Genomic DNA, 22,497 nt, shown 5'->3' with positions numbered 1-22,497 from the left:
CAAATAAGTATTCAAATATCCATGTTTAAATTATTCCTCATTTTGTTGGGGACCCCCTGAAACCCCCGGACGGCGGACCCTACTTTAGGAACCAGTGATCTTGATCTACAATGATAAACGCAGGCCACAGAAACCATCATTTACAAATGTCCTCATGCATTTCTCTATTTCTGAGAAAGACACACAAGCATGCACGCACGCACGCATGCACGCACGCACGCACGCACGCACGCACGCACGCACGCACGCACACACACACACACACACACACACACGTGTATAAACATATAGGCAAATACACGAGGTCTAAGACAAGGACATGAAAATAACGATGCAAAAAAAACGATCGTGACATAAGCAAACACACTCAAAGGCACACAAACTTGGATACTGACACGGACAATGTCAGTATCCAATCCATTAATAAAAACATTGACAAGCATACCGTAGCCTATACTGTATATGCACATTAATACACATTCAGGCACATAGATAGGTGCTTGTTGATAAATTCCACAATATACAGTGTCTATTTCTGTTCCATTCACAGATCACTACACAGGCTGGCCTTGGGCCCATGCTCTGCATGAAAGTGAACTTTAATTATAGCACTATTTAGAAAGAAACTGGGGTGACCGCCTTCACTAATATAGCTCAGCAAGCAAGCATGTCCACTCTTCTCTGGCTTTGCGCAATTGAATGTTATGTTAATGCTTTTTACTTGTTTTTTTTAACTATATAAAATACTAAATGGTGATGGTCATTAGATCCTATACAAAAGAAATCAAAGTCTATATAAAACATCAGTGGGATACCTTTGGTAAAAGCCTTATAGTTTGAATTTTGCAGCAAGATAATGGTCAAGTAATAATAGTTGGTAGTTTGATTCTGTGTGCCGAAGCAGGTTACAAAGAATCAATATCAAATCAAGGTAGGTTGAGTATCTAGATAAGGGCTCTCTTCGCCACTCTGGCTATTCATCATAAGTCTGTAGAGTCCTGATAGGTCAGAAGAAATTATATTCCACCAGGAGTGGGGGCCTTCTTATCTCTCCATAGCAGAGGAATGGGAGACACTGCGATCAATACTAGACTGTTGTGTAGTACTTGCAGTTATCAACAACTGCCGGTTGCATCTTTTAATACCATATAATGACAACTTTTTGTACAATGGCTGGTGAAAAGGATTATAGCTTTGGTAAAGTAGCCTATAGGTCTTTTTAATCCCTCTCAGTTATAGTGTCATGTGGATATAAAAGATGGGTGAAAGGGTATAATAACACCAAAATTGATTTTTATTTATTTTTATCATAAATCCTATAATTTGCTATTCATTTTTTAGCTATTTTCAATTTTCTCAGCATGCCGACGTTCAGTGTATCATGGCACCAATAGTGGGTGGTCGTTACAAATGAAGTAACAGCTCTTCAACACCTTCTGTGGTGTCCTAGCAGTAGCCTATCGCAGTCGGCTCAAGGGCAACTAATGATGGACCGGAGGCGGAGGCAACTTGCGGAATCAAGGAGAGAGCGCCGGTGCCACAGACACACAAACAAGACCAAGGATTGTTTGAGTCCACTTTAGAGATCAGTCATGCCGGCGATCTGTGCGAGCAAGCTCTAAGCGAGCTTTTGCACTAAAAGTTAGATTTTTACGCATGTAGGACATATACTCTTCGGTCTCGCATGGCTTGCGTAGCTGGACCTTGCTGTAGCCTACTTTATAAGCTGTGTAGGCTACATGAAGGCGCAACCAAATTCTTCTCTGGAAGACTGGAAATATAACAGTTTAGCCCAGGAAAGGCTGTTTCTGTGTGAGATTAACAACGGCGAGAGTTTCCAAACCAGGCGGGCCACCCGAGAAGAAAGCGGAGAACCTATTCCAGACCAAATCAAGAGGAAAGCAGCGCGGGTTATGTCGCGCATTTTGGACATGTAAAACCTCAACATCGTGTCACAGTCAATACAAGCCGAGTCAAGCAGACAGAGGACTGTCTTAAAAACGCATGTGAAACTTACAAGACAACTTAGGACTGGACTGGAACTGGAAGTGGAGCGAGTTATGCGTAAAATCAGGTGGACACAGGAAGTGAAGTAACAGCGCAATTATTAAAGCCATCCCTCATTTCCATATGTAGTGTGAATCTGCTGGACACGAGCCAATCACCTATCGAAGGGCAGCAAGAGTCGTAAAGCATTATCCTTCCTTCCTCCATCATAATTACGCCGACATGCGCAATCCGCACGCCACGGCCAACACCAGCTAATACTCTTATTTCACAGAGCCGACTCTCGCTGAAGGGTCCCATTTGTTAGTTGCCGATGAATCGGCAAAAGACAGGAGCAACTCGCCGAGAATTATCAACATGTCCCGCCGCAAACAAGCCAAGCCGCAGCATCTCAAGTCAGATGAAGAAGAAGCAGCACAACCTGATGTCCTCTCAGAACATGGTAGGCCTATGTGTGAATGAGTTACACCTGTCTCTTCTTGTTTTAACTTCAGCTGTTAACTTTAGAGCATAGGCTACGGTTGTCTGTTAACAATTGAATCTCTTAATTTGTTTTTAATTGTAGCCTATACACTATATTGCATTTATCATGCCTAAATGTAAGTTTAAACGGCTATTTACTTTACGTCAAATCAAGTCTACAAAAGTTTAGGTTTTATTTCCTATACAATTTGGGCTTTGAAAAAAAAACATTTATTTGCAAATGATCTGTTTTTAAACTTTTAAAAAATATATATTTTCTTCTCGTCAGGCCCTATGAAAATATCAGACGCCTCAACTTTTGGCACGTTATCCTGAAATGGGATATCTTTAAACTTTAACGGGAAAAATAGGCTACTAAAATATCGAATTCATATATTTAAAAAAAAATTATATTCCATATCCTATAACAGCCCATACTAATAGGCGATAGTATGATGTCTATAACTTTCTTTACAGATTGCATTGAATATTATCAAACACGTCCAAGGCCTCCCTGTAGCTGTCAAAAAAAATTGATTTACATTTAATGGAAGACAACGTAGGCTTATTTACATTACAATACGATATGAAGTAACCGACCCAGTGCTATTTAGGAGAAATTAATTTGAATATGGAAATTTTAATTAAGGCTATTGCTTGCTCTAATCAAATTAGCTCACTCTTCTGCTTGTAGTGATTTATAATAATTTGGTTTATAATACTATATAGGCCTGTAATAGTCTACATCACAGGCTAGGTATCACATTTCTTCTTTTAAGGAGGTTATTGGTATTTGGCCCATAGAAAGAGATGAAATAATTTCATAGGTTATTGTGCATGAAAATGTTATCATGTTATTAAATTAATAATAATTTAAATCTAGTGTGTGTGTGTGTGTGTGTGTGTGTGTGTGTGTGTGTGTGTGTGTGTGTGTGTGTGTGTGCGTGTGCGCGAGCGTGCGTGCGTGTGTGTGTGTGTGTGTACAGTAGGCCTCTATATTCCCTTTGAAGTAAATATATTTTAGTTTGGATTCCATATATGTAGCAATAATGTTACAATAGTTAATTGTTTTATTAAACACCATTTTTATATTGAAAAATCTGAGTTTCAAGTCTGAGTTTGGAATGTAATTTCACGACCATAATCAGAAATTAGACCACATGTTATTTTGTTTGTAATACTATATGTAACTTATAGGCCATCAATCAACAGACAGTAAAGTTTTTAAACTAACCTATAGTCTGGTCAGTTTTGTCCTGAAAGCATAATGTACTTGCACATTTGACCTGCAAAACAACCAAACAAATTGCATATGGGCCATTAGATTATTGTCCACAATGTGCTTTTGTCTAGACATGAACCCTTTGCAAAGCTTAATGGAAAATGATTTATTTGGATATGTTTCTATTTTCACCTAATTTGATCACGTTAGTCTATGTTAATTTTTATAGCATAATTTCTCATCAAATGCATTTAAAGGATTGTTTAACAGAGCAACTCAGCCATTCGTCATCATGGCTCTTGCGCCATGCTTTGTTGCACAGCATAATGTCACTTTAGTACTACAGTATCTGTAGCTATTATGCCACTTAAGTGTAGCTATTATGCCACTTTATTATTTGTGGCTATGAGAAGGTGTTGAGAGGGGACCGAGGCCCTTCTCAGTCGCACCCCCAGCCTGCCATACAGACAGAGGGACAGAGGGAGTTCTATCTCTCAGACTGGCTTTGATTGAGCCTGCTGACTTAACCTTTGTCTACCTCACCCTGCTAGGGGCAAGTGCTTCATGTCAGGATCATAATACAATTAGTACATCTGGGCCATTGACCTCTGAAGCCTATAGGACCAAACAGGCGAAAGGGCTTTAATGCTGTGCCGAATTACTGTTGGGGTTTGCATGGATATACGGCATTAAGCAGTCAGTTACACAACAAGTAGTGGACGTAAATCGGCACGCCGTTCCTACACCGTAAAATGCTGAGTGTTGATTTAGCCCTGAGAGTGTTCAAATGGAACCATTTGTACTCTGATTTTACTGTGTATGTTGGCTTTTGTTGGCTTTTGTTGGTGGTCTATCTTGAATTGGAAGTTGTTTATGAAACTGTGTGGGGGGTTTTGATATTTCTAAAGGTGTTGTGGACATCAAGCTATACTGTTTATCTGATTTTATTTTAGTTAATTTCAGAACATGCAGGCATGCATCCTTATCTAAAAAAAGCTATGATGTTCTTAGTGTTTGGTGGACCGCCTTGATGATCTTGAGACCACCCAATTTGTGGGCCACTGACTTCATTGAAGTATTGAAAGTGTAGGTTGAAAAAATAATTATTGTGATGCATTTCTCACAGGGGAAAAAAGTGTACGGTATGTTAGGTGACAGGTGATATATTTAAAATAGCTAAATGCTGACTGACTGACTGACTGACTGACCATTCTGATATTTTTACGACTTTCTTATACAGTCTTCTAACTGTTCTTATACTGTATATATCTTTTCTTTCTATATCCTATACAATATTTAGTATCTCTATGTGGGTTTGTTCTTATGACCTATCTCTGTTTACATTCTCATTAACTTTACAATAAAGTGGGGAATCTCGTGAAAATCACTGCAGTGTAGGCCTATTGACCCTGAGTCAGCACTTCTGATTTGAATGTTCATAACCATTTATATAGCTCAGGGGCAATAGATTTGCACATTGTATTGTTTAGAAGTGCCTGATAGTTACATTATGGTCATGCACACATGCATAAGCACATGTAGGCTACGTGCATGCATGTGCGCATGCATGTGCGCATGCATGTGCGTATACTGTACAATAGGGCACACATACAAAACACACTGTATAGTTTCTTTATTGGTAGCCTACTACTTTTTTATTCTGCCACTATCAAAATATTATATTTCTGAATGAAGATTTTATACTGTATAATTATCCCAAAACATTATTTTGTGTTTATCATAATCTTTCAAATTAATTACACCTGCCATTCTCCTTACAAATGTATGTCACTCTGACTAAAATCTAACCAAAAATGATCATTGATGTTTACAAAAAAAGATGGAAGAGATGGGAGGTTGGAGTGTATGTAATCATGATTTCCCTTAATTTCCCAGATTGTTTCCATCTGGTATTGCTATGTGCTTCCTAATGGGCCAAAGCCTGAGCAGATGTAACAGCATATCATTATAAGCTTTTTAAGAGGGACACTACATGTCAACTCCACTTATGTAAGGCAAAATTAAATATATGATATCAAAGATCATATTCAGTATGAAAGAAAATGAAATATACAGTAGCCTATATGGGGGGGGGGGGGGGGGGGGGGGGGGTTGTGGTTACTTAAATATGAAGCCTATGATTTCAGAACATTTAAAATTTCAACCAAATGTATACATCTAATTAAAAACAACATTGTAACGACAATACAAACTTTAAAACAAAACGTGAGAATAAAACAAATATTGTGTTTCATGATATTTCAGCCAAATTTGATTATTTTACAGTATATGATTAAATATTTTCATTGCTCTCAGGTACATTTCACTTTCTTGTGAAATCAGAATCTCTATCAAATAGAGTGGAATTTTGTTTAGCACACCTTAACACACTTTTTTTTACATGTTTGTTATTGTTTCGTCTCTTAACTTCCTGTGAAAATATGATGATGTCTCACAGTCTGTCAGAATGAAACTTGTATTGTATACAAAAATTGTATTTACATTTAATTCATGGTTTTACCTTTTTTGAGTGCCACGTGGGTGAAGCTAGCTACACCTACAAGAAAATTACTACCACAAAGTTTGAAATATCACAAAACTCAAATCAGTTTTCTAACCTTTTCTTTGATTGACAGCGTCGTGACACTATCTGAATGTTATTAATACAATAAATAAACAATAAATCTCAGTATTTCTAGGGAGATAAACAAAAAATATTATTTGCAGTTTCTTTTTGATTGGTCTATTCAAGGCTCAATTTTCAATCACAGATGTGGTGCTATGTTGAATTATATAAAAGCAACTAGAAATCAATTATATATAATTATAACATATAACATATAACATATCATTGTTTTTTGCCAATTATATGAGCATTAAAAAACGGATTAAGTTTTGGTGAATGAAAGCTTTTGTTTACCCTTCAAATCAATTGTTCTAACACATTTATTTATCCTTTTTATTTGATGTTGCAGGTGTTCTTGGGGACATTGAGAGGATGGAGCTCAGAGGAGGGGAGAGCCACAATTGCAGTGAGGAGACCCACATATGTGAGAAGTGCTGTGCTGAGTTCTCCACTTGGAGTGAACTGTGTGAACATCAGAGAGTCTGCACTGAAGACCCTCTGGTGCTCATAGTTAAGGATGAGGACACCATGCCTGTTTCTGAGGATTCCCCAGAAGGACCCTCCCCAGTTCCCAGCATGGTGCCCAGCGACTCTACCGTTGTGGAATCCATAGACACTGGGCTTGAGGCGGCAGAGATGCTGGTGTCGAATGACAACGACAGCTTGGATCCTTTGGAGGAGGCGAGGGACCAAGATGAGCTCACAGAGTGTGAGCACTGGCCACAGGACAAACATACAGCATCCACCTCCAGCCCTAAGCATCAAGAGTCAAGTCCTTCCCATCTGACATCGGCCGCGAGCAGCTACAGCATGCCCAGTACAAATGTGACGCTGGAGATCCTCCAAAGCACCAGAGTGGCCGTAGCCCAGTTCTCCCAGGGAATAAGTGGCAGCAGTGCCGGAGGGAAGGTAGCGTCCGCGGCCATCCCAGTGATCCTGGAGCACCTGCTGGCTCTGCAGCAGCAGCAAGTCCACCAGCTGCAGCTCATCGAGCAGATCCGGAGCCAGGTAGCTATCATGAACAGACAGCCCACACAGGCTGCGTTAAACCCCATTTCCAGGGCTCTATCTCTGGCTCCTAATCCGTTTCCACCTCAAGGCCTCATCACTCCACCCGTGCTGCCGCTGTCGGGAACGATGCCGTCGGCCGGTAATGGACAGGCTTCCATTTCCTTGTCTTCTATGCGGGAGAGGTTGCAACCAGTCTCCTCACAAATGGAAGCCTGTGTGCAATTCAACTTTAGAGACGCTCCCTACACTTCAGCTTCCTCAGAAAGCATGGCCCCGCCTCCATCCAATTCAAGTGGTAGCATGTCCACGTTGCTGCCTCCTTATACAGGCTCACACACAACCAGCGTTAGCTGTACCCAGACACTGGACTCCCCCAATCCATTGCCGCTGGGGCAGAACAGCCTCCTCAGCCCATCCACCAGCCTTTCGTTTCTACCTCAGAGCCCCCCTAGCAGCGTCATTTTCCCCAACCCATTGGCTAGCATTGCTGCCACAGCTAACGCACTCGACCCCCTTGCCGCCTTGATGAAGCACAGGAATGGAAAGCTGCCCAACGTGTCATTGTTCGACACCAAGCCCGGCCCGGAGGAGCCCTTCTTCAAGCACAAATGCAGGTTTTGTGCCAAAGTGTTTGGCAGCGACAGCGCCCTGCAGATCCACCTGCGCTCCCACACTGGAGAGAGACCGTTCAAGTGCAACATCTGTGGTAATCGCTTCTCCACCAAGGGGAACTTGAAGGTCCACTTCCAGAGGCACAAAGAAAAGTATCCTCATGTTCAGATGAACCCTTACCCTGTGCCAGAATACTTAGACAATGTGCCAACAAGTTCTGGTATTCCGTATGGGATGTCATTCCCTCCAGAAAAACCAGGGTCCTCCTGGCTGGATACCAAACCTGTGGTGGCAACTCTGCCCACCCCGATGGGTGTTCCGTTGTCCTCTACTCTCACCAGTATAGGAAGCTCAAATGACTCTCCAAGTGTAATACCATCCGTTAAATCTCCCTATAGGACAGCTTCAGGTGAATGTGTGTCTTTGTCACCTAATCGCATAGGCAGTGAGCCTAATATCCCTCCTGTTTCAGAGTTTCTCCAATCTAACAGAAAGAATGAAGGCTCTAATATCTTCAAAACAGAAGGGGTACACCTGCCTCAAAACTGTATTGCAAGAATGATGGCCAACTCAATTAGTGTGGCCACAAGCACCACCACTCCAACTGTCTCCAGCACACCCACACCAGAGCCCACCATGCAGGCATCCCCTGTGTCAGACTCCCCACCTCGCTCACTTAACTCAGAGCACATGAACTTCCTCTCTGGTAGCCCGCTGGACACTATGCAAACATCTGAAACCTCAAAGCTTCAGCAGCTGGTGGAAAATATTGATAAAAGGGTCACTGACCACAACCAGTGTATCCTTTGCCACCGTGTCCTCAGCTGCCAGAGTGCGCTGAAGATGCATTACCGCATCCACACCGGAGAGAGGCCTTTTAAATGCAAGGTGTGTGGTAGGGCATTCACCACCAAAGGCAACCTGAAAACTCACATTGGTGTTCACAGAGAGAACCCCCCACTCCGTGTGCAACACTCGTGCCCCATCTGTCAGAAGAAGTTCACCAACGCTGTTGTGCTGCAACAGCACATTCGCATGCACATGGGTGGTCAGATCCCAGACTCATCAGTTATAGAGGGGCAGGAGGCAGACAGAGACAACTTCAACAGCCTCAGCAGCAATGACAATGACCTCATGGATGACATTTCAATGGAGGACGACGAGGACGATGAAGAGGAATATGAGGGAGAAAATATGGAGGAGGAAGGTCTGTGTCCTTTCAAGCCCCTGGCATTAGTCTGTGATTCTCCCCCCAAGTCCTCAGCCATTATTTCGAGTATAGCAGCACTGGAGAACCAAATGAGAATGATTGACTCCACTGTTGGTCTGAACCACTCTTTTGGCATGAAGTCACTGGCTAATGGTTTTATAGGCAGTGGGGCTGTTATTAATTGCTCTTTTACAGAGAAACAGTTGGGAAATCACAATGCAGGCAGCCCTACATTTTCTGAAACTTCCAGCTCTCCCAGTGTATCTCCTATACAGTGCAATTTTGAAGGCAGAGTGAGCAAGTCTCCAGTGGCAACTAGCAGATCAGACTCTCAAGAGCCTTTGGCAGCCTCAGTGAAGAGGGAGCAATCTGACTCTCCTACCTCTACATCAGGGGTTGGAGGGACACAGGACCTGAGGGGAATACAGCCAGGCAAACCATGTGTGAAAGAGGAGGGTCCCCACAGTATGCCATTTCATCTGAGCAGAGAACGAGGTACGGCTATATTTGCTTTACACGCATCGCATTGAGTAGTCATTCATCGTTATTGTTAAGTATTTTTTAAACGCTGAGAGAGATGTCACTTGTTTTTATTTTATTTTATTTGTATTAATTAATAACTACTACAATGATGATGCCATATATTAATTATAATACTGCAACACATATTTTATTGACAAAAGTTTTAAACAAAACTTCAATTCCTTTCTTTAATTTCACCTGCAGGTCAGAGCATTCCGAGCCTGATTAGTAGCAGTGCATCAGGCATGATAAAAACTGAGATGAATGGGCACAATCAGCCCAAGAACCCAAACGAGGGGCTACACGCACCGTTTAGCCTCCACATTCCTCCGGCTTATCCGTCTGTTGGAAGCCCAGGAATGACATCCTTGCTTGGGCCTGCTGCTCCTAGACGGACCCCGAAGCAACACAACTGTAATGCGTGTGGGAAGAACTTCTCCTCAGCCAGTGCCCTGCAGATCCATGAGCGCACGCACACTGGGGAGAAACCCTTCGTCTGCTCTATCTGCGGCAGAGCTTTCACTACTAAAGGCAATCTGAAGGTATTGTAGATGTTTGTGTTTGTTTGTCAGACTATAATCCTTGCTCATATAAGATATCTATTATTATTTTTGTCAGACATTTATATAGATAAAAATGTAATGTATTTGAAAGTTTTGCATTTGTGACTGTAGATACATTAGACTCTCTAATGTAATCATTATAGCTATACATTTACAGTATATGTGCATTTACAGTTGTTGACATCCTTTATATCTCACAATGAGCATAAATTCCAACATCTACATAACAAAAAATATAAGGAGTGCAAGGGTGAATATGAGTATACGGCTAAAGCCCAGGGCACATACCAGTGCTGTTACTTAACGTAATAATACGAACACATAAGGTCCTGGGTTCATATGTAGCTCATGACGTTGATTTCATGGCTTCTTCTCCCTTCATTTACAGGTTCACATGGGCACTCATATGTGGAATAATGCCCCAGCTAGGAGAGGCCGTCGGCTGTCAGTGGAGAACCCCATGGCCCTACTGGGAGGAGATGCCCTGAAGTTTGGTGAGATGTTTCAGAAGGACCTAGCAGCCCGAGCCATGAATGTAGACCCAGGATTCTGGAACCGCTACGCAGCTGCTATAACCAGCGGCCTGGCCATGAGGAACAATGAGATCTCCGTGATTCAGAATAGAGGCATTCCTCAGCTCCATGGCATGGACAGAGTGAGCACTGCTGGAAGCTCAATAACCGGTCTAGGAAAGACAGGCATGGAACTTGGAGCTAACAGACATTTTTCTATGTTCATTGATGACAGTAAAGAAATTGGGATAAACTGAATAAAAAATGAATGATGAATAGATACTTTATGCAAACTACATTGGAAATATTTGTAAAACTTGTCAGTTCTTATGTAATGTAATGTATTATATACAGATTTAAAAAAAATACTTTTTATCAATTGAACAAGCATACAGTAGTAGGATATTCAAATTTTACTATTTTATTTGACATGTCATTTGTGAATCTTGGATTTTCTATACATTAGATAAGTTGTTTCAGTTGTATTTGAGAATTCCCATGGTGCTTATGAAGGAGATTCGTTGTCACACTAAAAATGGGAACATTTGATATAATCGATAATACAAAGAATCTGCAAGAATCTTGTCTGAACAGCTCCCCCGATGCTGCTAGCTGGTGCAAAGCACAAAATGTTATTTCAAATGTGTATATTTCTGATTTGCAATGACCTATCCTACAGTTAGACTACAAACTAGAACAAACTGCAGTCTATGTTAAGTTCACTACCTCACTTGGCTTGGCATTTCATGGGTTTAAAGTGATTTCATGTTTAAACACTGAATGGAAATAGCTTAGAAAATTAATGTCATTGAACAAGCTAGACAATGGATTTTTAAGCAGACTAAAATGTTCAACACGGGTTGATGTCTTTCATTTCATGCAGCTTGCAATGCATGCCACTTTGAGTTGCTTTTGCTAGATTTACTTTACTCCCTGACCTTATGCATTTTCAGCAAAATATTTTATTTTCCTTCATATACGGTAAACTATTATTTTTTATTTCTGGAATAAAATCATTCACTTATATAAGACAGTAGAATCAAGTACTGTATAGTGTAAAGAACTAAAGATACACAAAAAACAGAATGTATTTGTTATAATGTTTTTATATATTTAATGTATTTTATTTGTTTAATTATTGGTGTTGGCCTAACAACATTACATTATTCCCCAAACTTTGCTTTGAAATAAGGAAGAGGCATCTTCAATGAGAGGTTAATGACACTATTTTTCTAGACTGCATTAGATGGACACCAATGGAAATCTCCTTTACCCACAGAAAATATTTTTACAGATTCTTTTGGGCCGAAATCGAAGACTGAATGAGAATATTTTCTGTCTGGTTCATATGCCATTTACTTAAATAAAAAGTAAACACAAAGGATGTGATTATAATTTTTTTTAATAAGAGATAAGCAGAATGCTTTAGCTCAGTGAATACCAATACTAACACTATTGCTTGTCTCTAATTGTACTGTAATAAACGCTACTTAATATATGTATAGGCAAGGGAATTTGTAGAAGGAGGAGAGGACAGTGGAGCAGCACAGACATTTCAAGCCTTTTTATTATGTGCTAGTACAAGAGAACGTTATGCGATCTTCATCAGTCATGAAGGAAGTTTATTTGTACGATAGAACATTAACAGCATTTCGATGTCCTTAACACAAAACACTGATCATTAAGACATTCAAGCACAATGCATTAAACAGTGAAAATGAAGAAAGTGAAGTGAAAGTTAAGAGTGAAAATACAGAATAATACAAAATAAATTATATCATAAATCAAAGTGCAGAAGAAATTATTAAAAAACCTCAAAAGGCAACGGCAAAGAGATGGTTCTTTAGCCGTGATTTAAAAGTATACAGGCTAACAGAGTTGCAGCAGACATGCAGTTTTTTCCAGAGTTTATTCCAGATAGTGGAGTGGTCCATAAAAACAGAACACCGCTTCATCAGCAGGGGTCATCGCCATACTGGCTTGTAGTAGACATTTTAGTCAAAATTGAATTTTTGCCATGGACACACAAAATGAGTGGACAATAATGTTACAGAAACACATACAGTAAGAGTTGTCCCTGAATGACCATAACAGGTCTGTAACTGTCAGAGTTAAGGGGGTCCTTACAAATAAAACATTTCAGAATGACTTGTACTAGTTGGACTCCGTAGTGTCATGGTAAATAAGTGTCATACTCTGAAGAAAACCTGGAGACTTGACATTCAGTATAGTTGATTGATTGATTGATTGATTGAAGTATTTATTAGTAGTTTGCAGAATGGGTACATTTCATATGAAAGCACAACTCAATACAAAGGCTGTTACTGTGGATTACACTTGTTTAGGGTCCACCATTTTTGAGTGGTGCAACCACTCCCTTATGGAGCTATGTGTGTGGGTGGGTGGCTGGCTGGCTGGCTGGGTAGCTGGGTGGGTGCCTGGGTGGGTATGAGCACGAAATCAGCATGGTTGTATTTCACCATCTAACACACACACAAACACACACGCACATATTAACTGTATATATGATGATTTCGGGTGTGCCAGTATACAATACAGTAGAGGGTACAGTAGAGGGACCCCCAAACGGTAACTCTGTCACGGGGCGGCACACCAGAACCGGCCCGGCCCCCTGGGCGCGTTCCTGGGGGGTCTGGATGTTCCGGGGACCCCCAGGGACCCCCACATGGTAACTCTGTCATTTATCTACCGTTTCGGACGTGGGGCGGCTCGCCAGAAACCGGGGTGCGATCCTGTGGGTCTGGAAAATCCATTGCAACCCATTCCAAGATGCTGTAACCTTAAGCCATTCCAGCCTGTCAAAGTGGGCAGGGGTGAGGTGGGTTCGGAGAGTGATGACCCCTGTTATCATCAGCGATGTTTAGTTCTGACTCTGGGTTCAGAAAGCATGCAGACCTGTCCCAAACGACCTGGTGTCTGGAAGGTTCTTGATGATGCATCGACTGGATCAGAAATGTAATAAGGCCCAACCAGCAGCAATAAAGTAGCCTAATATTTTGATATCAATTATTTGACAGATATAGGACCACTATGCTGCTATTATTACTCTGAGCATTAGATACAAAGTTGTATTTTATCATTTTTGTATCCTTTATTCCACAGTATTTGGTATTTTTCTCTTTGCCTAGATACAAAAATGAGAATTGTATTCAGTATTCAGTATACAGTATACAGTCTGACACTGTTCCAATTATTTTCTCCAGGCTGTTACATATGTTGTATATGTATGAATTGTGTGTGTGTGTGTGTGTGTGTGTGTGTGTGTGTGTGTGTGTGTGTGTGAGAGAGAGAGAGAGAGAGAGAGAGAGAGAAAGAGAGAATCAAATCACAGCACACTACTTTATTTTTATTTGATCAGATAACAGTCTGCTTCCTTTTCTGCGTGTGAGTGACGTCATCATCGCGTGTACTGCTGCCCCAGCCAAGATGGCTGACAGCATCCCGTTAAACCCGGTGCGGAAGAGCTCGAAAAGAATCCCGTATTACAACTCTTCGAGACTTTCAAGGTAGGCAGGAGCGAGTCCGAGTCTTCGGAGAAAGACTTAAGGTTCGTGTGTTCAATGTTTTAATGTCGAAAGGCTCAGTGACATCAGCTCAGAGTGGCCTTTTGTGGACACAGTTACCTGGCACCATTAGCGTTAGCTTAGTGTTGTCATCGACACTGAGGCCCGATACTTCATCGTACGACGGTGTCGCCCGCTGAAAAGAGCAGATCGGAGCAGATCCACAAGATGACATCGCGTCGCGATTCGACGCGGTGTGAGCTTGTAGATCTACTGTTGTTTCACTTCGTAGTTTCTCTCCCACAACAATATGAAAGCTGCGATTTTAATGTCACCTCTCTGTCTTAATTGCTTTTTCCGTATTATTATTTTCTCTTATTCATGACCTGGGTAAAGTACGCCTGCCACAAAGGTTTTGCTGACCATTGCACTGCCCACACATCCCCCTTTTTAAAAGTCACATGGCATTCATTTAAGTCTAATATTTGGACTATTGCCTGCCTAGTTACATATCATAATATATGTTTTTGTTTTGTTTTGTTTGTGACAACAGCAGAGTCAGGCATTTGTCAGATGAGACCAATGATCAGTAGCACATGACTCTGGCAAGCTTTGGGTTGTAAATACCAAACTAGTTATATTGCAGTTATCGCATGACCACCTACTCCTAGGCCAATAACTACACACCCACACCAATAACTTGTACGGACAGCTGTCACTGTTATACACTGTAAATGTCTTCCCTTGCTTTGACCACCCACACCTAATGGCTTTACCAAACTCTCATAAGTCATATAACATCACATTGGCAGTTCTTTGGTGTACAGACGTTTCCACTGTTGTTGATTAAGTTCACATACACCGCCATTACACATCTTTGTTGTAGACATTGTATATAACTGCTCACCTAACTAAAATGATACCAGAGGTGTTCAGATTCAGACACAGCAGTTTGAGGGGACAGTCTCCCCTCAAGTTGCAGGTACTGCTAACTCTAGAAACACTGAGTTGTGATTAAACAGTGTGTGTATGTACGCTATGAGAGAGGCACCATTGTTTTGGTGTTATTTTGGCCACCGTGTATGTCTGTTGTGAGCCTGTTTGATTTTGTGATGCGCTGCCAAAATAAATGTATCAAATAAAACTCATCCTCAGTTGTTGGTAAGTTGAGAGTACTTTAGAATCACTTCAGTGGTACAATCAATGAATCCCAGGAAGGTATCTCAGTGCCACTCGGGCTAAGCTTTATGTACAGCTTGCAGGACTTGATGGTAAAGACTGACTCCGTTGGCGGGCGTGTTGTTTGTGTGACTGACTGTGACTCAGTGCCTCCAGAATCACTGGTGTAGTATTATCCGCCAAACAAAAGTTGCGTTGTAGGAACTCTATTGTTTGTTACTTCAAGTTGCTTAATTTAAACTACCATTTTAGGCATTCCGCTGATATTTCTATCCAGCATAAGTAACATTAAAGCTACTTTTACGTTTGTTCACAATCACATCTTGTTTTGTGAGTGCAAGGCACACTGGATAATTTGTATAGTGATATGTTAGATCTACTTAACTACTTAATTAATTACCATATTTTTCCAGAGGTGGAAAATAGGTGGAAAGATCTATTCTATATCAATGTTTGGTTTCTGGAATTGGTCAGTCAACTGTGATACTTGCAGTACCATCTGTGTTTTAGGCTGGCTTGGCAATACACTGTATTAATATTATATAGATATTATGAGATTATAGTCTGGTATTTGGGGTATCATCGTAATATTGTGTTTTCCTGGTTTTTAAGGCTGTATTATATTTTCTTTGGTTAAATTAAGTGTTAAAAAGCTCTACATTGTGATAGTACTTATTGCTATAGAGTGTTTGTTCAGTAACAGGAGTCTCCATGTCTCCCCAGCTTTTTATTAAACAGGAAATGCATTTTCAGAAACTGAAACTGGGATACCAATTTTATAAAATTAGGATAGAGAAACAGAACGCAGTCAGTATACATGTGTCCATGTCCCCCAGCATCCCTACTATGTGTATATGCAATATTATGCATACATTAGGACCATAAGTTAGGTCAGGAGAACTTGGAGAGCTTGTAAGCTCTTGTTTGGCCCATGCAAACCCAGTCCAGAGTGTGTGAGACCAGAGGAGAAGCTCTCCTCCTTATAGTGAGTCTGATATCACCCCAGGGAGTCGGTTTATTGTGCTGGTGGCCTACAGCACAGCAGCCTATCTGTCACAGTTTAGCTGCCGATGCTTTGGGCGCCTGCAGACTCTTTCTGCACACTGTACTGTATTAAACAACAATTTAGCCACTTAAGCCTGATTTATACTTTGGTTTACGGCAGTGTCACACAGCGAATTTTTTTGACAATTATTTCCTAATGACATGAGTAATGAATGACGTGCCCAAATTTGGGACCCCAGGCTGATAGTGGTTAATTTAGTAAGGCTTATTTGTGTTGTATTTATCTTTAGTGAGTTACACTGGGTGTGTGCTTTACCTGTTAAACTACAGACCTTTTCTCTTCCTCAGAAGGACTTCATGAATAAGACATTACATGCTCAAGATTGTTTGCCATCTGCCTTTTAAAGGTGGCTCACTGATGTGAATGGAGGATGTAGGCTTCTCTACAGCACTTGCTGACATGTTAAGTGAGCTTCATCTGTACTAACTAAAACCTCACTCTTCCACATGGCATAAACCCGATAAAACTTAGCAGTTAATTTCCCACTGAGTCCACCCCACATAAAAAAGAAGTTTGTTGTACCCTTTATGCTTTATGTAATTTAGGATTAAATCATCTAACAATGTCACTCTATTTCTCTTTATTATACATGTTGTATTGTATTTATATGCTGATATATCATGTAACATTGCTATTATGTTTGTTCTTCTCTCACAGATACTCCCTAGAGGATGAGTCCTCCAACTTGGATGAGATGCCCTTGATGATGTCAGAGGAAGCCTTTGAGAATGAAGACAGTGACTACCAGACCCTGCCCAGGGCCAGGGTCCACCAGAGACAGAGAGGACTGGGCTGGTTCCTCTTAGGAGGCTGGAAAGTACTCTGTGGCAGGTGTGGTGGTACACTTCATTATTCATGTGTTTTTATTAATCATTCATAATGTTGTTGAGACAGCACTTAGGTAGTACGACCATCACAGGACAGGTATTAATAGCATAAATTAACTTCAACATCTCACAGCATAGATCTCTCACAAGTCATGCCAACATGGTGATATCACTTTTTATCTTTCACCATCCACCTACATAAAAGATTACTAACGATGATATATGACTATTGGACCAATTGTTGGGGTATGTGTATGTACCAGAAAATGTAATAATTGAAACTTGATTAGTTTTTCTGCTTTTCCAGTTGCTTATACTGTCATTGGGAAGGATAGTTCTACAACAACACTACAGTATGAGTCAGGCCCAGTTTGCATCTCTTGTCAGCAACCTACTGTATTGCTTTACACTTCATTCTCTGGACCAGTAAACCACTTACAGCATTTCCATTCAAAACCTCAACGCACTTTGAGAGTTCTGTTGTGTATCAGTCCCCGCATGTGTGTATATATAATACATGTGTGTTAGTGTGTGCAACTGTGCATGCGTGGTGTATAGATTGTTAGTAAGTATTGCCAATGATGCTTAGTTTGGATTTCAAACGCACCGGCAGCTGTGCGTGAAGTGCAAAGAGAGGATAAGGGCACGTTGTTTGGTCGAGTTCCTCGACGCGCACCAACAGTCCAAAAAGATTTTTAAGGTCAAACAAAATGGCATGGTTTATCCAGCTAATGATTCATTTGACAGGTTTTGCCCTCTAACAACGACCATTTTGGCTACATGTAAAAGAGGACTATTTGTTAATGCCAGCACAATGAAGTGTAATAACATTTGTAAACAAATGTTTGTGGGGCATTTCATTACCCAAAAAGTACCTTTTGTTTGTGGATGAATTTCATAGAATATTAAGTTTTCAGAGTCGTTTGGTTATCGGTGATGCATCTCCTCCCTCCAAGCCGCATATTGATTTTTTCCCCCCACTAATGAACAAATCGGATTTTTCACAGCTGACCAGTTTGATGCTTTCCAGTAATTTTATGTGTGCTTAGCCTAGGATTATAAAACGCAAATAATTCACGTTGAATAAGCCCTGCCTATTCAAATGGCATATTATTTGAATAGCATTCATTTGCGCAAATAATCACTCTTATGAATCTGGAATTCGGGAGCACAGAGACTGAGAACGCCATGGCCAACACAAACACGTCTTTTAGTGGATTTATGTTGTTTTGCCAACTTGCTTACAGGGTGGAAAAGCCAAAGCGAGCAGCATGACGGCATACATGAAAACCAGGCCAGGCTGGTCCCTTTTGTTCCCCATTGGTGCCAGTTTAATGCCTGTTCATACCGAGCACCTCTGAATTGACCCCTACACTACTCCTAGAATGTTTGGGTTTGTCAGATAGGATAAAACCCTCTACTTGCCCATTTCCAGCTTGATAGAATCTCAAATGCTCTTTCTGGAGTCTTTAGTGAAGTGGAGATGCAAATGTATTCACAAACCCCTCAATTCTCTTATTAGAACTTTCACATAATATTATTGGAGGGGAAAGGCAATATTTGCATGTCTCTTGTCTGGGTCCACAGAAGGCAATATTTGCATGTCTCTTGTCTGGGTCCACAGAAGGCAACCTATCTTGTAACTGAGACGATACAAATCTAACCAAATGTTACATTTGTACACTCTCAGAGTTGACTAAAGGGAGGCTCTGCACACTCAAATCTGTGCATAATCAATTTATTGCTGCAAGCTTTATGTCCACTGATCTTCAGGCATCACACTCTCAGAGTAAAATTAAGATTTTTACTGTGCATTGCATATTATTACATGAATGTATATACCGGTACTCCATGCAGAAACACTGTGTGTGTCTTTTAGTTGAGCTGACCTCATGTCTGAATGTGACTTCTCACGTTAATGACAATTGCATGGGAATGCCACTCCTGGAGTGCTACTACCATTTCAGCTTGTTTAAAGTGCTAGAAGAGCCTCTTTTATAAAATGGTGTCAAAAGGAACCTAGCAGATCTAATTAACTCTGACAAGACCCTGGAATTAATTAGCTATGTAGGATGGAGCTGAGAGATTTTCTTTTCTATTCTTATGTGACACTATGCATTTGACTGACATTCTCATTCAGAACAACTTGCATGGAAATGGCTATAGGCTTGATCAAAGCTTTGACTTCTCAGTTACAGGTTGATCTGGCGAACCGCTGGGTCAACCTGCTGCCAGTATTATATGAGAGATCTCATCTTCACCCTGTGTGTATACTATGTAGGTACAGGGTACACTTTGAGTATTTTAATTTATGTTCTACTATATTCTCTCTCAAAGGCCACTTCTAATCCTAACTGTCTGTCTAGTGGCCAATGTGACTGATACAGTCAATCCCAGTGGCCACAATCAAAATGTTTACCACCAATAGGATTGTACCGTAGAATAGAGCCGGACCTCGAAATAATGTCTGGTCTGTCAAAGTAGTTGATCAGGTAGGCTGACTAACCAGACTAATCTTAACTCTGGACTTTATCAAACATATCATATCTGTTCCTCCCACTTAGTTGCTGTGATTGCTTGCTCCGTACTTGTCGGAGAAAGAAGGAACTGAAGGCCCGGACAGTATGGCTTGGCTGCCCGGAGAAGTGTGACGAGAAGTACCCCAGGAATGCCATCAAAAACCAGAAGTACAACATCTTCACCTTTGTGCCTGGGGTGAGCTTGCTTTCAGAAAATGGCCTTCCTGGACCTCCTGCATTATACATATAATCAGGGGTGCACACAAGCGGTGCGCCAGTGCGCATGCGTCGTCAAAACGTTTGGTGCGCGGTAGATCAAAGGCATGGAGGCGCATTTGCGCACCAGCTGAGAGACAGGGATTTAGAGAATGCTGACAGGCATTCAAAAGGAACTCAAATGAGATGTTAACGTCCTGTAAGTAGACTTAGAAATAAAACTAGTGTTGACTAATCATTACAAGTGGCTCTTATTTTGATGAGGCAGTTTCTGCACAGGAATTCCGTTTGACTTGTAAACAAGCTACGACCATATTTACAATATGAAAACTGTCACTTAAACAATGTAGGTTACACACGCTGGAATTAAACATGGAACCTGCAGGCAGCATTAGGTGAGTAATTCATTGTATATGTGTTGGACGTTTGTGGTTGTGCTAGAGATAAACAGCTGCTGCTAGTGGGATCCTCCTGCTGCTTAACGACGACACTGGTTGTGACTAGGTGTACTAGTGTAGCTTTGCATCTGTTGCATCTGCCCGTGTGAAAGCAGCATAACGTTGTGGCAGGATACGAACGTCTGTACCCCGCTGCGCTGTGCGCACCAAACTACATGGGCAGGTGCTCCTTTGAGTACTAGCCCAAAATAATAGTGTGCACCCCTGCATATAATACTATATGTTGTCACATTTGCTTTTTTCCATGTGGTTGTTGCTGGGTTCACTGTATACTTAGTGCTGAGTATGTAATTACAGGGGCAGGAAACAAATATTTTCGTCTTCTCCACAAGGTTGATGATGGATTCCAAAAGACACAAACTGCTTTTGACTATTGTTTTCCCTCCAAAGTAATTTTTGGAATGGAAATATACTTCAATACGATTGTTGGCCAACTTTCAAAGTGGCTGGTAAAGTTGACAAACATTACTAGCCTTTGAAAAAATATAACTGCATTTGACTGTACAGTTTTCTAAATTTTTCACTGCCTAGTACAGGGGTTCTCAACGTTTTTGGCTGGGGACCCCCGGAAATGCTTTGGCCATGTCTCACGACCCCCGCCCCGCCCCGCCCCCTCCCCACCCCCAATACAAACCTTAATAATAGAGAAGATAAACGAATACTGAAACCAGATATAATCATTAAGGAAAGTTCATGCCATGTACTCTACAGGTATGCATGTATGTGCACTATGTGTACTATGCAAACACATTTCCATTTTCCAGCCATTCAGTTGGAAAAAAAATGGGGACCCCCCAGAATAATTTGGGGACCCCCCCCTAGGGGTCGCGACCCACGGGTTGAGAACCCCTGGCCTAGTACATACAGTACTGGACTTCCCTGCCAGTTTCCTTACAAGTTGATGGCACATTGCAATTGTACAGATAGCCATGGTTGAGGCTATTGTGCCAGCACACATTAGAGAGTGATCCCATTCCCATCCCATGTGTTAATTGTACCTCTCAATTACCAAGGTGAGGGTTCACTCCTGTAGGGATCACTTGAGATCCATCACAGTTCCTTATTAAAAACCAAATGGCTCCATGATTAAGAAGCCGTTCATTTGGCCAAGCTATAAAATGTCAACTGTCTCTCAGACACATAGATATTCTCATCGATAGCGTACCAAACACCTCTGTTTTTCTCCTTCCACCTTGAATTATTAAATACTCACAGATTGAGTTTAGCTGTGTGCATTTTTCCCTAAAGGTCAGTGGGTTCATTAACTATAGAGCATTGCCCATCGATCCCATTGTCTCTGATAATCTGTGACTTAGACGCTAGACTCTCATTATTGCGATCATTATTCAAAATCTGAGCAGAGATGAATAGCCTGTTGCTTTCTGCTAAAGGTCTCTCTGAAGTAAAAGCACGAGCATAGAAACCCAACAACAAATCTCTATAGATCGCTTCCTCTATCACTGCTTGATAGAGAGGATGTGTTAGTGAAGGGCTTATACATCTCACAAGAAGACACTAGTAAATTCTACTTTGTAGTCACATTGCACAATTCAAATCTGTCTTTGCAAGCTTTCTACTATGGCAGTTACATGAGTTAAAATAGGGAAATAGAGAATAAAGGAACATAGGACAAATCAAATAAGGCACAGTCAAATCAAATTTACGAAGTCCAAAGTCCAATAATTAAATGGCAGAGGTTGGACTAAATTGCTTTATTTTGTTTCTCAACTGATTCTGACAGGGCATTAGGTCTACTAGCCAGGATAAAAAATATCTACCCTAATCTGCTCACTGCAAATACCCTAAATTTGCCTTAATCCAAGATGCCACCATTGTTTACCATTGCCATAGCGGTCATCACAAAATGTGATGAGGTCAGCACATTTTGGGGACATTTGGGTAAATGGCTATGGCCAAATTTAGTCAAAGGAGTGTTTTTCATACAAACCTAATGCTTGGAA

At 41.1% G+C, this 22,497-nt stretch overlaps 2 protein-coding genes across 7 annotated transcripts in view; both read left to right on the top strand.

Moving 5' to 3' along the window:
- Nucleotides 1–2,364: 2,364 nt before the first annotated feature.
- Nucleotides 2,365–11,362, top strand: sall3b (spalt-like transcription factor 3b; the record flags this gene model as incomplete). Its single annotated transcript, XM_079522033.1, has 4 exons — nt 2,365–2,449; nt 6,667–9,645; nt 9,871–10,214; nt 10,624–11,362. The coding sequence occupies 4 exons, from the start codon at nt 2,365–2,367 to the stop codon at nt 11,002–11,004; spliced, it is 3,789 nt and encodes a 1,262-aa protein (XP_079378159.1). The 3' UTR covers nt 11,005–11,362.
- A 2,798-nt stretch (nt 11,363–14,160) lies between these two features.
- The window catches only part of atp9b (ATPase phospholipid transporting 9B), a 47,869-nt gene continuing 39,532 nt past the window's right edge, over nt 14,161–22,497 (top strand). The window contains exons 1-4 of one of the 6 annotated variants that reach the window (XM_079522377.1): nt 14,161–14,274; nt 16,804–16,917; nt 17,174–17,347; nt 19,908–20,058. In XM_079522377.1, the coding sequence (XP_079378503.1) occupies nt 16,880–16,917; nt 17,174–17,347; nt 19,908–20,058 (363 nt within the window). In that variant the 5' untranslated portion in view covers nt 14,161–14,274; nt 16,804–16,879. Of the gene's footprint in view, nt 14,316–16,803; nt 16,923–17,173; nt 17,348–19,907; nt 20,059–22,497 lie in introns of those variants that run through there. The other 5 variants (XM_079522379.1, XM_079522380.1, XM_079522378.1 and 2 more) reach the window with 5 other exon arrangements.

This window comes from Electrona antarctica, assembly GCF_951216825.1.
Source record: "Electrona antarctica genome assembly, chromosome: 15".
In the NCBI taxonomy this organism is placed as follows: Eukaryota; Metazoa; Chordata; class Actinopteri; order Myctophiformes; family Myctophidae; genus Electrona; species Electrona antarctica.
The sequence above is the reverse complement of the archived record's forward strand: the minus strand, read 5'-3'. Positions and strand labels throughout refer to the sequence as shown.